Genomic DNA, 18,433 nt, shown 5'->3' on the forward strand with positions numbered 1-18,433 from the left:
CAATATTTGAATAAAATAGTCCTAATATCAAAATACTTTTCAAACAGGCTGGCATCCTTGGATCCTCTGATTGTCTTTGTTTTTACTCTTTTTTTTCTAACAAGATAATTTGAATACAATTATTATTAACTAAAGAGCATAAATCATTTGAGGACCTTCAGTTCTTCTTCAGCACTTGATTGCAACAAAAAGCTTCAGGAAATAACAGGATTTTGAATTTTGAATTGGATCACATTTTATGAATCACTCTCTTTATTGTATGTGTTCTTGTTTTATTTAGGAATTACAATTGTTGTGTATCATTTAGGCTTAGCTACTTTATTACCTTTAAAGACAGAGATTTTCTTTTAGCTTCAACATGATTGTCCACAGGGCCTCCATAGTGTTCCATAACCGTGTCATAAAGCAGTATATGAAGTCATTTTTAGTTTGATTTAACATAATAAGACAAAAAAATAGATGCAGCTTCTAAATAAACACGCCTATATTTTCACACAAAAAACATATGTCTCACCATTATTTCTTTTAAAGTGTGTGTGTGTGTGTGTGTGTGTGTGTGTGTGTGTGTGTGTGTGTGTGTGTGTGTGTGTGTGTGTGTGTGTGCATAGTTCAGTATTCACAGTCCAGAGTCTGCTCTGCTGTATATTTTAATGCAGGTATCAGCAGCGGCCAGCTCTCCATCGCTCCATGCTTGCGGGCTTTTTTATTTCAGAGCGCAGAAATCCGCTGCGGTCGCTGCAGTAGCAGCAGCAGCAGCAGCAGCTATCTGCCGCTCTGCAGCCATGCAGCCCGTCCCCTGAGCATTGGCCAGCGGGCGATAATATCTCAAAGGGAGTGGTTATCGCCACACATTATATTATAATCATTAGTGATCCTAGCCCTTTCACCCCCGACTGCAGAATAAGCGCCGAGTACCATTAATCTAAACTAGGGGAATTGCTTTAGAGGCTGCTTCCCAAGCGCCTTTATGTATGTTCATTTCTCTGTTTGGAGCAGTTTCATGTGAGAAAAGCTTTCTCTTTCTTTCTTCTTTTCTTTTTTTCTTCTTCTTTTCTTTAGTTTTGATTCACAGTGAAGGTGCACGTCTCCTTTGAGGAATCCCACATGGATCAGTCAATAGTCTCTCAAGCTGATCTGATGGAGATGGTGTAGTTGTTGACATTTGTGCTATTGATTTAACTGTGCAAATCTTTAAAGCTGCGTTCTGCATTTCTATAAATATAATTTTAATAGGTTTCTATTTGTATTCATTTGCTTAGCTGAGGACATTTTTTTTTCAACATTAAAATATTGCCCATTTTAAAGTGTTCATATAGGCAGCATTAGTAGAAGAATATTTCCTGTCAGGCTTCATGTAAAAACTCTCATTTTTCAATGAGGACATAAAAACTGATACATATATATGTATATAAATATGAACTATAATAAAGGCAGTATATGATAGGTTAAACTCTCTCTTTACCCGGATTAAATTCGCCCCCTAGAGGAGTGGCAGGGACTCTGGGACTATATGATGGAGGCTGCGGTGTTGTGGTGATGCTGATGATGGTCTCGTGCAGGCTGACTGTTTTGAACCCACCAGCCCCCTCCCAATTCACTGAATCATATGATCTCCTTGAGAAAAACACAGACAGTGAAGACAGGGTTGGTTGTATAGCTGTGGATGGTTCGTGGAGGTCGGGGATCATGACAGTCTCTGAATATCGGCTAGTGTGTGTGTGTGTGTGTGCGTGCGCGCGAGTGTGTGCGTGTGTGTGTGTGCGTGTGTGTGTGTGTGTGTGGGGGGGGGGGGGTTGACTGACTGAGAAGGGACAGCTGTAGGGAGATGATCTATAAATCCCATTGGATTTCTCTCAGCGCAGGCCGGGGCCGGAGTTGGAAAGTCTGGAAAATGTTTGCGTAGAGTTGCTGTTGGCTCAATAATCCACGTTGAGTTCACATCGGCAACATCGGCATATGTTTGGCTGCTGATCCACATGAAGAGGAGGAGGAAGAAGAGGAGGGAGGGATGGAGGGAGGGAGAGGAGGACACAGCTCAGCCAGTCGATTGTTGGGACTCTGCGTGCTTTTGCGTTGGCTGCTGCAGCCTCCCCAATCATGTGGTTTATACCATTACAGACTTAAAAAAAAAAACTGTCAGCCATGCAGGGCCTTTTCTGCTGCGTGAGCACCGCGCGCCGAGATGGGTGAATGGACAGAGGGATGGAAAGAAGAAGGAGGGAGGGAGGGTCGGATTTCGGTTCTGGGAGTGAGTGATAATGCGGGGAAGAATGATTGACAGACTGGGCAGGGCAGGGAGAGGGCAGGGCACCGTAACCCCCCTCTACCTCCAACACCCACTCCCCTGCAAACACACACTCACTTTATGGATATGACAGGAAAGTTTGCGTGGAAATGTGCTTTGCGCGTTCTGGTTGAGCAAAGTAGAGAAGAGCTATTATATCATAAATGTTGATGGTCAGAGCTGTTTACTCAATGTTCAGCTGTCTGTGAGTTATATAAAATAAGATGTGTTTTTAGCTCATTTTAAAACTTTCAAATAACTCAAATACATTGTGTTGCGTGTGTCGTTATTGGCAAAAATGACGCAAAAACGTTTTTCGTTTTAAAAAATATATCCGTGTAATTTTAAGCAATTTTATTCATTTGATACGTTGATATGTTTGTCTAAAGCAACTTAAAATAAGTGCAACAGACTTAAATGTCAGAAAAATTATTTCTGTCTGATTTCTCATTTCGCTTTATAATTTCCTATTTTTTTCAAAATATGCGCATTTAGCAACAACTGCGCCTTCAAATGATTTTTCTCATTCCACGTCGTGAAGTTTCTCCAAGTAGGAATACAGATGGAAAAATTATAAAAAATGATATTAACTGAGCCAGTTTGACAGAAATGAGGCTGTTTATTTTTAAAATAATCGCATTCATAAGCCAGAAATGAACAATGCGCCTTATTATGAATTATGAATGACAGCGCCTGTTTGTAATATTCCTTTGTAAAAAAAAAAAGAAAAATAAAAAAATAAAAAAAAATAAAAAAAGAGTGGAAAAAACCTGCAGATAGGCTGAAACAGCCAGAGCAGAGCAGTGGACCGGTACCCCACCTCTCCACCTCCACCCCCCCCCCCCTCCTCCTTCCTCCTCCTCCTCCTCCTCCTCCCCCTGTACACTCAGTTGATCAAAGCTCCAGTCGGGGGTGATATTTCTCTCTGTATTACCGGAGTCACGGTGTGTCCCCCCGGCAGCCTGCCCGGTCTCTCTAGCCCGGGTTTAAGGTCACACAGCTCCGGCTTTCACAGCCTGGCCACCACGGGGGGAGGAGGGGAAAAAACTACATGAAGAAGAAATTGCTTTAAATATCGCTCTCTCACATATTTTAAACAACCCCCCTCTCCCCTCTCCCTTCCCCCCTCCCCCAACACAGCTAATCACCTGCCTGATTCAGCAGTGAGTCTGTATTCCAAAAAGTCTTCTTCCTCTATAGCCGTGCCCCCCCTGCCATACATTGTTGTGGTGACATTGTGTCTCTAAAAACTGAGCCTGGAGGAGAAGAGGGAGACAAATAAACGTGTCATGATTAGAATTAATGATTGCATGCATCCTCACAGCCTCATCCATTATCTCAGATTAATTATCTCGCAGTGTACCAGTTCACTTGTCTGCACTTCATAAACCCCAAATCTCCTGGGCTGCTTTACAACACTATGGCTCTGATACAAGAATATCCCCCATCTTTACTGTACAGCAGGGCCTGTGCTGTCCACATGATCACTTTGGAGGAAATAAAGGAAATGCATGGAATTAGAAAAAGTTAATAAAAGAAGTGGTTTTATAGTGGGAACCAATAAGAGATCAATCAAATACTAAAGTGGATTTTGGCTATTTAGATTTTTCATTTTCAGCTTCAGTTCTCACTTAGATTTTGATTGTTTTAACAGGCCTGCTGAAAGGCCTTCTGGAGTCACATCTACCTCCAATCATTCTCAGATTAAAGCTGGATAAAATGAGTAGGAGAGGGAAAAAAGTTTTGTTTTCTTCAACTTGAGCAAAGACGTCGCAGCACAAATTCCAATTTACAAGTTGAGCCTGCATCAGAATGAAAATACGAGTGAGAATAAAAATCTATTGCTAGTAAGGGATTACAGTGGTAAGGTTAAAATCATTTTTTTGCATTTAATAGTGTCTCTGCCTGGAGGGGAGTTGAGATATTTTTAAGCCTATAGCCTATATTTTGATTTCCTTCTATTCGTGGATTAATCTGCCTCCGTGAGCTGGCTCTTTCCCCTCTCTGGTTTAAATCAGGCAGAGATTATCCCCACTGACAGACTATCAAGGCATCTTCTACACATGGAAATAACAACAACTTTTGTTGTTTACATGCTGCATTTACAAGTTAGTGTGGTGGCGGGGCGCGTGAGGCCTGCAGACTGCGGGATTTCTGGGCTTGTCTTCAGGCTTATTTCTGCACATTTCCTCGCAGGAGGGGAAATAAAGAACAGTGATTGTTTTGTATCCAAAAGAAACGTGATATTTCCATTTGTGATTACCAGTCTATACAGGATGGACCGCCCAGTTGTCATGGAGCTCAATGACCCTTCTCTCCCTGACTCTCTGATGGAAACATAACCAGATGGTCAGCAGAGCGCGTTCAGACTCATCTTCCACAAACAGAAAAGTGGATAAAACGGGAGGGGTAAAAAAAAAGAAGAAAAGAGGACTAAAGCAGAGCAGGGCTGAGGAGGTGGTATAAGGCGAAAACTAAACAGAGACTTGTATGTTTTTAAGCCTTATCTCTCTTTTTTTTCTTCAAGCCAGGAACACATGTCCTGTTGAAGGGGCGCTCCCCAGACGCCAGGAGGCAGCTGGACTGGGACGGGCGGGCGTTTTGCATGAGAAGCAGCACATATGCAAGAGATGCTGGCGGGCTACTGTTAGTTAGAGAATAAATATACCTCTCTGGGTCGCTTTTTTCCCCCAGCTTTAAAGTGCGTTAAGTGCGCAGCTTTTTGCGCAAACACACGCTCCATTCTGTAATTACACACAAAAACAACTGCAAGTAATTCATTTCTCTTATTACATTTATTAAACTATTATCTCACAGGCCACAATAGAGCAGTTTATGTAAATAAATCATGTAAAGATGAATTACTCTAAAAGCTGGTAAATGTAAGTTTTGGATAGTTGGTGGAACGAAATGAATTTGTTCCACCAGCATGTCAACTTTTTTCTATCTTATTTTCATTGGGCAAAAGAAATTAAAAAAAGAGACTCGGGGCCTGTAATTCATCTAAAAAGCTTCACCACAAAAGACTTGACTGATCTCTTTGAAGGGAAATGACTAATAATCCAGCGGGCTGTTAGGCTCATGGTGTTATTTACTTAAGGTGGACTTGAAGTGGATTGGACCTCCCCTAATGAATCGTCCGAGGTGTCTGGGCCGCGAGCTCCTGACTGGCTGAGCTGTGCGAGCTGTCAACTTTAGAGCCTTTCTGTCTTTCACTTCCACGCTGCCTCTCACTCACACCAAAAGACAAAACTACTAATGTGTGCTGCTGCCGAGGTTCGAGGAGACATTATCAAAGTAAATAAGCACGCGACACTCTGTGGCGTTTCACTGGACGCGGAGAAAAAGGACAACTACCGGTAACATCATCTCCTAGAACACTCATCACAGTTCTGCTGCTACCTGCTGTGAAATCAGAGATTTAGCTCTATGGGTGATGTGAAGTTCAAAGCAGATATGTGCTATTCCATATTTGACCTTACAATTAGTTTATTCATTATAAAAGACTTTCTATATTCTCTAATTGATCAACAAACATGAGCGACTTGTGCGTAAATTTCTGGCGCAAACTAACTTCAAATTCAGTCTACACAGGACGCACGCCATGCAATATGCGCCTCTAGCTTATTATCCTGCAGACACCACTGTATCTACCTGCTCAGATTCCTCCTTCATGTCCCCCTCATGCCCAGAAGACAATTTGCTCAGCAGCTGAAAAGTGGCGTCTCTTCCCTCCGCGCTGCTCGCCCTCCGCCGCGGCTGCTTCCTCCAAACACATTCACTAACATATGACAGTTTGCAGGGAAATTCTTGACAATTGGTGTCTTGAGTGTGTGGCATAAATAGCAGGCAGAGCCCTCGCTGGGTTATGATGGGGCGGCTTGATGGTTGCTGGCATGGTGCGCAGCTGATTGGTCCGGCCGCGGCCTGACGTCAGGAGGCTGGGAATAAGGCTGGGCTGGAGCTTTAGGAGCAAGACAGTGTACTGTGGAGACCCAGCGCATCCCAGCATACATACGGTACTGGAGACTGAGGGCATCCCAGCATATATACAGACTACTACCGGAGCCGCCAGCGCATCCCAGCATCACTCCGCCACCTCAAGTTAAACATCCAGGATCAGCGACAGCGAGAGGAGAGAAAAGCTCTTTTTTTCCCAAAAAAAAGAACAAATCTTTTGGGTGTGTGATTTTGTTTCTCGCCGGGTTTTGAACAGTGGATACGCTGCCATGTCAGAGTGCACTGAATTATTTATAGGCGTGCATGTCTTGTTGTGTGACAGCTCTGCCCTAAAACCATTTTATTAGACGCCTCTTCCAGCACTGACTGGCACACGACACTCCTCTCGGCCGATGCGTCACTTCCAAGAGCGCCGGGACAACCAAACTGGCTCCGGTCTTCTCTCCTGAGCCGATCCGAAGCTTCCTGTGTTGAAATCTAAATTTTTTTTTTGGGTCGTGTTTTTTGATCCCGGATCCAATAAAGGACTGATTTATTTAATCTTTTTCTTTTTTTTGTTGTTGGCTTTTCCATCGCTGACAGAGGACGCGGTTCCCCCCATTCCCCTTCCTGTCTTGTTTTTTTTTTTTTTTGGACGCTGAGCCGTTTTACGCATGCAGGGAGAAATCTGTGGTGACACCTGATCGACTGGCTTTCTCCGCGCACATTGACCCGGGAGCTCCAGGCGAATCAGGGAGGGAGAGCGCAGATAACTCGGTCAATGCTCGGCCTGCGCTGTTGATTTTTGTTTTGTGTGAGTGTGTGTGTGCGCGTGTGTGCTTTATTTGTGGGGTTGTAAAGCCCAAGCCAAAGCCATGGTCCACTGCGCCGGCTGCGAGAGGCCTATCCTGGACCGCTTTCTCCTCAACGTGCTGGACAGAGCCTGGCATGTCAAGTGCGTGCAGTGCTGCGAGTGCAAGTGTAATTTGACAGAGAAATGTTTTTCTCGAGAGGGAAGACTGTACTGCAAAAATGATTTCTTTAGGTAAGCTCCCGAGAAGTGACAGCAAAACTCTTCACCACTGTGTTTTTTAATGTGTGAATATGTGTGTTTTGATGTCAGTTACTGGCTTGCAAAATGATGCAAACTGGCCTTTAAGGAAATTATAGCAAGAAGTGTAAATTTGATAGTGATGGTGCATCATTGAAATAGAAGGAAAATATTAATTTTTCAGGCCTAACATCACATTTAACTGAAAATGTGTTGAAATGTCTTTAGCTTATTCAGTGTGGACAAAAAAAACACATTTTATAAATTATTGGAAGCTTTAAACACACATTTAATCACTTCAACTCAAACATATAATGGTAAGTTATTCTAAGAAACTCAGAAGCGTTTTTAGACTTGTAGTAAAAATAAAATAAATGCAGTTTTAAAAGAAAAAAACATGTAGGTGAAGTATTTAAAAGAATGTGTGACTGCACACACAAGGACAGCAAATGTTAAGAATGAACGCAGAGTCTCCGTTTTTATTTATTTCTCCTCTCAAATGAAAGAATACAGACCTGTCCGAGCCTGGAGGCGTGAAGCAGGACTGCGAGGCGATAAGCTTTGATTAGGCAGAGTAATTAAAAGCTTGTTAATTTGGATTCTTATGCAAAACAACAACAAAAGAGAAGCAGCCACATTAAAACGCATGTGCACTCGCTCTCAGCGGGGAGAAGAAGAAGTGGAGAGAGAGGGGGGGTGAGGTTGAGATTGGGGGGTTGGTTTGTTAGGAAATCGAGGAAATCACACTTGGGGTGTTTTTTTTGTTTTTTTTAACAACGTGCAGGCTGCTGCCGGGGGGAGCGCACAGGATCAAACCCCGGCCAGAGGAGAGCAGAGCCCCGGTGTGTTTGCTCAGTCCGACTGAGGAGGACGTGATAAGTGGATTTGAATAGTAAACTAGTTGAAAAGATCAAGTCCACAGACAATGCAATCACAGACGTGCAGTCAACAAGCGGTGCACACCACTCAATACACATTGTTTAACGTTGAAGTAAATGGCAGGGGCTGTAATTTATAATGCCGGGGCAGACAAGCCGCGTGGTTAATGCTTTTCATAGCGGAAAAGCTGTTAAATGTCTTTTAATGTGAAGCACAAAAGCCTGCAAATATAGAGCTAAACCAATTCAAGAAAAAAAAACTAGCAGAAGCTCTTATTTAATATGTTTAAATAAAAGTGTGCAGTTTCTTTTAGAGAAATTAAATATTTTGTTATTATACCTAAAAAAAATGTTTGCTTTATAGGAAACGCTTTATTTTGAAAAAAAGATTTGTACAGCGTCTTTTGCACAAAATGCGATCATGTAGGCTACACACACACACACACACACTTACACACACTCACACACACAATCATTCTACATTTAAGTCTTTACATTTTTATCTTAAATGCATTGATAGGCCTATTTGTGTTTAAGTCCACAGACTAGTAAACGCGCTATTTTAAAGTGCGAGTCTTTACAATTAAGCTTGTGTGTGAATAGCTGGAGAACACTTTGCATTATTATCCACTTTATATTTTTATATTTATGCATGATGTTTATTATGGAAGTTTTAAAATAGCGCGTTAAGAAAATAAGTGTGGCTTTATGGCAGCGTTTTCTAATTCTTTATTTTTTCTTTCATTAAAATATGACTGCTGCTTTTTTTTTATATAGTCAACAATATTTTTAAAAAATGTTATTATTTGTCTATAAAATACACATCTTTCCCTCCCATCACCCCCGCCTTGTTATAGCAACCTAACCGGATGTTGATATTATTATTGAAGAAAAATGACTTGTGTATAACATTCTTCCTCTTCTTCTTCTTCTTCTTCTTCTTCCACCTTCAGGCGGTTCGGCACAAAGTGTGGCGGTTGTTCGCAAGGCATCTCTCCAAACGACTTAGTCCGGAGGGCCAGGAGCAAAGTGTTTCACCTCAACTGCTTCACCTGCATGATGTGCAATAAGCAGCTCTCCACCGGCGAGGAGCTCTACATCATAGACGAGAACAAATTCGTTTGCAAAGACGATTACCTAAACAACAGCAGTGTAAAAGACACCAACCTCCTCTCAGGTACGGAGGGAGCGCTTTCCTTCATTCCTCTCTTTACTGCTTGTGTGGGTGTGTGGGTGTGTTTGTGTGAGCATGAGGCGGGATAAATTGTGATGGATGTGATGTGTTCAGCCCCGCAGTGGCTTCATCATTTCCATGACTAGGGCTCAGACGCATCCAAGGAGTAGAATTGGACAAAAGCACTCTCTATTGCCTATTGTTGCCGCTCGGAAACATCCCAAAAAATTGACAATGTTTTTATATTCTGTTACACCAGTGAACACGATGCTCTTCATTTTGGAATATAATATTGAGCCCATGTGTTGAATTATCATTTATTTTTAATTCTTACTTAATTGTTAAGTTTTATATAGCAACGCAGTAAAGAAGGAGCGACTTTTAATTTGTAAAGAAAATATGTTCCGTCATTATAACATGACGGAACTAATAAATCAGAATATTGTGTAAAAATAACATAAAAATGACATGAAAGAGGAAAAGCTTGGATAGGCTTTTTTGTAAATAAAATGTTAAAAATAGTTGATAGTTATAAATGCTGGTGGTAGTTTGCATCACTGAGTTGAGGTCATAGTTCATCCACCTTTAATTGACCACTACATCACTGCTGACACCGTCCACAGTGATAAATAGCAGTTTGGGGGGAATAGGATGGATTTTTGTGGTATTGGGTATAGAAGCTGAGCTGTTCCACATCACTTGACACTATTCATCTTGTTTCTTATTTGCTAAATATATCTGTTTATTCTAAATCTTCTAATGTTTCATGTGCGCAGTAACGGCATGCAGCGATCCCAGTTTATCACCGGACTCTCAAGACCAGCTACAGGACGACGTGGTCCTAAAGGACACGGAGATAGCCGCCCTGTCCGACAAGGAAACGGTTAATAACGAGAACGACGACCAGAACCTAGGCGGTAAAAGACGCGGCCCGCGGACCACCATCAAGGCCAAGCAGCTGGAGACGCTGAAAGCGGCGTTCGCTGCGACCCCCAAACCCACCAGACACATCAGGGAGCAGCTGGCTCAGGAGACCGGCCTCAACATGAGGGTCATCCAGGTAAAGGACCGTTCACTTGTAGCATCCAAAAACTCCCAGAGGTCCCACTCCTTTCATTTAATAATAATATCATAAGCTATAAATAACCATTATTAGCTAAAGTGGGTTTTTTTCTCAAATTGGGGTCCGCGTGCCCCCTCATTAAAAAATCCCTCTGATAATTACAGCTCCAATATTTGATCTACAGTTCAGAGGTCAATGACAACATCACTAATTCTGTCTGAGATGCTCTGAAATATTGTGGAAACAGAATTGAGGGGGGACACCCACAGGTTGAGGAGGTGGTCCCGCACCTTTTCTGTTTTATAGGGTGTTACGCGCCCATTAAAAGGTGTGATGTAACAGCTTATATTTTATGGAAAAAATGTCCCTGCCAAGCTGCCAGACTGCCATGACCGTGCAGGCCTCATCCCATCAGAGAGGCTCCACCTCCCCCACCACCACCACCACCATCAACCCCTCCACACCATCACCCCCTCCTCCTCCTCCTCCTCCTCCTCTCACATCCTTCACCCCTCTTTAAAGGAGGCCTCTTCCCTTCAAACTGCGCGGTCACATTGAATTCATTAAGCCAAAGATTGGACGGTGAACGAGGTTGATTTGGAAACGGGTAATTTATATGGGTATTTTTGATTCTTGGCGCGCGCGACGGGGCAAAGTCGCCAACTGGCGCCGGGCTGCTGGGAGCGCTGGGAGTGCTGGCACAGCGCTGCCATCACGTTTTGCGACCACATTTAGCCATGCTGTGAGCATTTCCAGCCAAGTGGAAAGGCAGAAATCTGTTTCAAGGGTCTTCAGATTGTCTCCTCACAACTCTGAATTACAGCAGGGCCGCCTTAAGTTAAACAAGGAGCAACACAGAGCACTGACAATCATTAGTAATATTAGTAGTATTTATATCCATAATAATAATAACAATAACACTGCTATTGTTATATTTTATTTTGATCTTTTTTATCATTTACAAAATCTACTATTTAAAGGATTACCGTAAATGTGTGATTAATGAGACAATATATTACATGTCAGGAATAATAGCAGGCCTTCTGGAAGAAAGAGTAGGCCTAAAAAATGACAGAAATAGAGCTTTTATGCATTTTTATTTTTAATAAATGGGATTTTTTTTGTCTTCATAATGTGGATAAGGCTGCGGGGCAGAGCAAAGGTGTTTTTTTTTAAAGAGGTTTAGCATAGCAGATTAATGGCGATAAAGTGAGAGTGGCGACGTCGGGGTATCTAATATGTATGAGCATGAGGGAAAAAGGGAAGAGCGTAATTAAAGGACGGCTGGCCGGCCTATAGATTAGGAAATGATAACCTCCAAGAGCCCGGTAATATATTGGTAACAACCCTCCTATTAAGTATTAATTGGAGATTTTAAGCCCCCGCTGCTGTAGCTTCAGTCGGAGTAAATGGAGGGTTAAAAGATCATTAGGGGGGTTAGATGTGACTCTAGTTCCTGTAACGATAATTGGGCGCAGTCCTCTCCAACGCACAGCCTTGCGGATTTAACGCACCGGCTCATCACGCACGCTGCACAGCGCGCACACACACACACACACACACACACACACAAACACACACACACACAGGTTATTTACTCTTATAAGAAGCCAATGCACCCAGTGCCAAAGTAAATATGACACCTAATTACACTTTCTCTTATATGGGGATGAATTTACACTGTGAGGTTTATTAGCATATACTAAATAAATAAATAAATACCAACGTGCCAATTTTTCGGCTTGTTTGTTTACATATTTACTCATCCTCCAGAACATTTATTTTTTTTGCAAACCTCAATTTCTCACCAATGGAGCCATCTCTTCCCATCATCTATTTCTCCCCCTCCTCTCTTTCATCTCCCGCAAAAACAAAAAACAAAACAAAAAAATGACCTGCAATCAAAATGGCGTGAGCAACCTATTGCGTGTTTGCAGAGTGACATGAATTGACCCGCAGTATGGTTTTTTTTCGTGTGTGTCCAGGTCTGGTTCCAGAACCGTCGTTCCAAAGAAAGGCGCATGAAGCAGCTGAGCGCGCTGGGCGCACGGAGGCACGCGTTTTTCCGGAGCCCGAGGCGGATGAGGACGCTGGTGGACCGACTGGAGCCCGGGGAGCTCATCCCCAACGGGCCCTTCTCTTACTATGGAGGTATGTGTACCATCCAGCTCATTCTCTTAACACAAATATGCTTTCTTTTTTTTTTTACGAATTCATTTTACCATTATGAAAAATCCAGTTTTATGTTTGATTCGTATAAAACTTATTTACACGTGTCTGCACTAGGCTCATGAGAAGTTTCATGTTTTTATTCATTTTACTTGACTTGCCTTATATTTTCCCCATTTCCTTTATTTAAACGTTTATTTTGTATATTTCCATTTATATTTCTAATTTCCTGCTGTAGCCTTTATGGAAAATCCTTCCTATAATTGTATCTTTCATATTTGTAATTTAATTTATCTTTACACAACTTGCTAAGACCACGTTAGGCCTCTACGTCTCTTCCTGCCTTCCCTTCACTCTTTCAGTAGTCGTGTTAATGCAGTGCATTAAAAATGAATATAACGTTTATATAAAGAAATGCAAACAATGCAGTGATGTAAGTTATGATATTCAGCAAATAGCTTATTATTTATTTATTTATTTAAATCAACTGAAATGCTCAATTCAGTTTGGATCAGCTCATCCAAATCCCTTTTTTGGAAATCAGCGAGCAGGGAGTTAAGTTTAAAGTGAACTTAGTTTACATGTGAGTGATTTGTTACCGTATTCATCTTTGCTTTGAAATATCTGATCATTTTTCGGAGAATCTGAGAATTTCATTTGTGTTCGGGCCTTTGTCCTTCCCGCTCAAGCAAAAAGTCTAATAATATTCTGCCGAATTGAAAAAAAAAATTGGTCTCAGTAGGTAGAATCGCTGATGAAATGGCCCCCATTTTAATTAATTTTGTGGCCACGTTGTTCTCCCCACCCAATTGCAGTTTTGATTTAAGTGTAACGTGCTCTGTGACTAATGTAGCACGGCGAGGGTCTCTCTCCCTCTCTAATACAAATCAAGCTATGTATATTCAATGAATTCCTCAACGTCTCTGGAATTATTTCTGCACAGCCATTGTTCTCAGAGCTGATTTTTTTTCTCCCCCCCCCCCCCCCCTTCTTCTTCTTCTCTTGGATCTGCAGATTATCAAAGCGAGTACTACGGCCCAGGAGGGAACTACGACTTCTTCCCTCAGGGGCCTCCATCGTCACAGGCCCAAACCCCAGTCGATCTCCCCTTCGTGCCCTCCTCAGGCCCCACGGGTACCCCTCTCGGAGGTATGGACCACCCCCTTCCCGGCCACCATCCTTCCAGCGAAGTGCAGCGTTTTTCCGATATCATGTCCCACCACCCAGGGGACTCTCCCAGCCCTGAGCCTGGCATCCCGGGGCCCCTGCACAGCATCTCCTCTGAGGTGTTCGGCCCCAGCCCGCCCTTTACCTCACTGTCGCTGAACGGCAGCGGATACAACAACCACCTGTCCCACCCGCCCTCGGAAATGAACGAAGGCACCGTGTGGTAGCTTTTTTTTCCCAGAGAGAGAGCAAAGACTACTGGAGAGAGATTGAGTGACGGAGGGTGGTGAGGTTTGGTGGTGTTGGGGTCTGGGTCGAGAACAGGGACATTGGATATTGACAGGGTTAGGGCAATGCCATTGAATCATCTTTTTTTTTTTTTTGTGGTTTCATATTTATTTATTTATTTTCCCCCAAATTTGATTTGTTGATCTTCTGTGGGGAAAGCGTATTATCTGGCATAAAAATTATGCTCAAAAACATTTTCTTCAATATTGTGTTTGAGTGTTTCAATTGCTTCATTTGCCCCCTCACCCTGAATCCAAAACTGGACTTATGGGAAAAAAAGGGGGAGATAAAAAAACACTGGGCAAGACTGCTGATGTCCCCCTTCACCTCCCTTTCTTTGGGCCCCTGGAGCACCCTGTCACCCCTCCTGACTCCTGTCAGTGGCCTAGCATAGCGACCAAACCCCCTAACACTCACCGGTGGGGTAAAAAACAACCCTTACGAAATCTCCTATAGTATGTCCCGAACATGAAAAACATCATTAGCTACTGTCAAAGACTTCAATAGCTTTACAGAGAGAGAATAAAGGGGCTGAGGGTTGGCTGTGTGCTGACCTGGCACTGTAGGAAGGCTGAGCGGCGTTCAGACTCTGTTCCAGACACTAGACGTGTCCCCTGTATTTATTCAGAAGCTCCTCAGACCTCTTTGCCTCTCAAGGCTCTGCCATATTGACACTTAACCTTTTTGACACTATGTTTCCGAAGGCCAGAGGAAATGACAATTTTTTCCTCCGTCTGGACTATTTGTTTTTTGTTTTTTCTCTCTTGGTTTCAGAATTTCCACCAAATCTGAAGAAGGCCGCCTTTAAAAGGCAAACAGTAAAAACCCTCTACGGATTGCAAACCCTTTATTTAAAAATGGAAGTGAACTTGAAATGTTGAAATGAAGTCTACCTTCTAAAAATCTTCTACTGGGGTTCTAAATGGGACTTAGAACAGTCAACTGTTTACGTGATCTATTTAATTCAGGAGTCCAGAAGTCTCGAAAACCATGTTTTAGAACCTCTCGATCCATATAAAAATGTTCCAAGCAACCAACCAAACTTTTGTATTGATTTCATTTATATTGTATGGAGATAAAAACACATTTGCTGGGGTTGTGGTTCACTGTTCTAGTTTGTACAAGATGTTGTTTACAAAAAAGGTTAAAAAAAAGAATAAAAAACAAAGTAGACAGTTGCCAAATAAAAAAAAAATAGCACAAATACTGTTAAAGTGCTTTGCACCATCATCTGCAGAACGTGTTAAGACAAAATGTAAGTGTTAAAAGGAGTAATTGACTTCTTAATTTTTTAGTCTGCTGACAATACATTCATAAAATTGTTAATATAACATACTTAGACAAGTTTTATTTTTGTGTCTTCAAAGGAGAAAAATCCAAACTATTGAAAATTGATGGTCAAATATGCAGCTCGTAGCTGCTACATCTCTTTGAATATCAAGCCCTCATGGTATGTCTTTTATTGTTCCAATAAACCTAAGCTTATGTGACCTCCAGTGCATATTAGACCATTCACTGTATAAATACAACATGTTGACAAAAATGTGTTTCTAATAAAACTAGAAAATATACTTATGAATTTTTTTTAACATATTTTCTTTGGAGCAGCTATCTTACAGTATACTCTACATTACAGTGTATTATGTATCACCTGTATCAGTGTCAGTGCAGCAGTACATCACAGGGCTCTCTTCAAGGTACTTAGGCTATCAGGCCAGTGTCACTCATTTCATAATGAATGCTTTTTGTCTACACGTCTAATTTTCCATTCACTTGGAGTGTGAAATAATTGGCCTTTGCAGACATGGTGACAGGTAAACATTTGTTAATTCTGATTAATGGGATTCAAAAACACCGAATGAAATTGGAATGGCAGATGGCGGAAAATGACGAAAAGAGACAGACAAAGAAAAGAAAGCAGTCAGAAGGAGAACTCAGAGGCTTTTAGCAGCTTTGTACAAACATACAGTTGTGCTTTCATTATGATTTGTGTGATGCTAATCTTTAACTATCAACAAAGGGGTTTCTCTTTTTCCTGCTGCAGTGTTGCACCAGATCCTGATGGCTCCAAGAACAATTCATAGACAAATAGAACAAGGGTTTGAACAACAACAACAACCTTTTCTGCTGATTTCACTTTTCTCCCAGCAGTGGAAGCATTTAGTGGACTTGCTTGCTGCAGTCGACACAAGGGGGAGTGAATTCACAACTTTTAGCTGATGCCACTTCTTTCCACAACCACTTTGGCTGCGGCCTCAGATTCTTCTGTTCACTTAATCGAGGTCGTCGACTAATCATAAGCAGTTAGCTGTGCAACTGTGAAGGACAATGATGAAATTGCCATGACCGCAGCTCTGCTTGCTTGTTATGCTTTTATTAGCCCGCTCCTACATTATTATTCCTTGCAGCTTACTGTTCTCGCAGTGCGGTCTGACTGCTAGGAGGGACTTCTACTGACTTATTTCGGCGAACGCAGCCGTAATAATAATCAAGAAGTCCAAACACAGAGGCGTGTTCTCGCAGGAAGGATGAAAAATTATTCATAGTTGTAGGGAAACGAGTTGGGCGGGCGGTGGTGGGATTGTGGCATGAATCCGGGGGAACCTTTATCTCCCTAACCCTGTGTGTGCAGTTAGGGACGTGTGCAATCCCAGTTTTCTCCCCCTGCCTCCAGACTGTAATCCACCATGAATTAATCATGGTCTTGAGAGTTAACCAAGCTTGGGGAGGTGGGGGGGGTGTAGGTGGGGGTTGGAGGGTCTGTGGAAGGATATAGGTCTCTGTTTGAGCCCCTGGGCTTAGCTCCCACCACACACACACCCACCCACCCACCCCTCTGGTAACACCATGCACCGCCGACTGACCGCCCCCGGGGCCACGGCTCTTTAAGTTCAAATCTCCTATTGATCGCTCATCAGTCGGCGGTGCAAACTGACCTTGTAGTTTAACGCCAGCAAAATAAAACAAGCTTTAACAACACTGAATAGGTTTTAAATGACATTTTAAATCTCAGAGTTGGGACGTTTGAATAGCCCACACACCCACTGGGAACCAAAATAAGTGTACTGTATTTGAATGTGTGTGTGATTAGGGGTGTTGACAGGGGGATAAATGCTGGTAGGAGGGGATGAGGGGGTGAGGGGAAGGGGGGGTGGAGTACAAAATGGTTTACTTTAGGGTACAACAGGGGCCAAAATATTGAGCCAATAGGAAGATCAGACCCAGCAGGCGAACACTGAGATACTTGCGTTCAAACTGAGAAGGGTTTTTTTTTTTTTTTTCTAGAGCCCCTCTCCATATGAGAAGCATTTGGCTGCTAGTTTTAAATGCAGAGTGGCTCAGCTGGAAGTGTACCCTCTCCTCGGAGCGAATGTAGTGTAAGCACACAAACATGGCACAGGTCCTCGTTTCTCCTCAAACAAACGACATGTTGGTGGGGGGGGGGCTTTCTTGGCCGGGGAATGAGAAAAAAAAACGCTGTCAATCAATGGAGCGGGCCGGTTGTTCGCCGAGCCACATTTCCCTGGCTCGCTACTCAGAGAGCGGGTGATACACAGTCATGTAGCAGCCTGATAAGCTGACCTCTGCTGACGAGCTCTTTGTTTTGCCACCTCGCTACTAAAGATGTTTAACTCACAGGACAATTTCTTTTACTATTTGAATTATACTTAGTCTCTTTCCTGAAAATAATATCTGATATTCTCTCTTAGAAGTATAATTCAAGTGATTCAACCTATATCCCGACCAATAAATCACCTTGTATTCCTGCTCCAAACACAGAAATCACTGCTTTTATCAGTTTGTTTTTGTTGTTGAAAGAATAGAGTGAGAGAGTAACAGAGTAAGAAAAGAGTGCCACCTAGGGAAAGTCAAACATAAGCCACCGAAAAGGATGTAGATAGCACCAAATCAACTCTAATGTGGTAAAGGTATATTATAGGTTTAAATGCAGAACCCTCCACACTCTCCAAAATCCTCCAATTATTCATTGAACTAAAATAATCACATTTTTACATTTTGAATCTAAAAACAGTACAATCATCCTGCCATCTGTACGTTTCTAATTATAGAACAGTAACACCTCCTTGGTAGCTAAAGCCCCTAACTCCCCAAAGAAGACCACAGCACACGTGAAATCAGTGTCTTTAATGGTTTTTCACGAGCCGATGAGGTAGTAAAATATAAAAGCTAACACAAACAGTGCTACCAATGAAGAAGAAGTGTCACAGCAAGACTAAAAGCTGTGAAGACATCATGGGCTAAAGCTAGAGGGAATTTTGGGTTTAAGTGAAATTAAGCAAAAGTCAATTGACGATATCACATACATGACTCACTATATATATATATATATATATATATATATATATATATATAATGATGATATAATGCTGTGTATATAAAGTGATGTGGTGAAAATGTA

General features: G+C 42.3%; 1 protein-coding gene across 1 annotated transcript; it reads left to right on the plus strand.

Annotated features, from left to right (window-relative positions):
• Nucleotides 1–7,098: 7,098 nt before the first annotated feature.
• lhx1a (LIM homeobox 1a) lies at nucleotides 7,099–13,952 on the plus strand. Its single transcript, XM_053321622.1, has 5 exons — nucleotides 7,099–7,268; nucleotides 9,106–9,329; nucleotides 10,103–10,386; nucleotides 12,375–12,540; nucleotides 13,573–13,952. The coding sequence occupies exons 1-5, from the start codon at nucleotides 7,099–7,101 to the stop codon at nucleotides 13,950–13,952; spliced, it is 1,224 nt and encodes a 407-aa protein (XP_053177597.1).
• The last annotated feature ends 4,481 nt before the right edge of the window (nucleotides 13,953–18,433 follow it).

The sequence above is a fragment of the Scomber japonicus genome, chromosome 6, assembly GCF_027409825.1.
Source record: "Scomber japonicus isolate fScoJap1 chromosome 6, fScoJap1.pri, whole genome shotgun sequence".
NCBI classification, from domain to species: domain Eukaryota; kingdom Metazoa; phylum Chordata; class Actinopteri; order Scombriformes; family Scombridae; genus Scomber; species Scomber japonicus.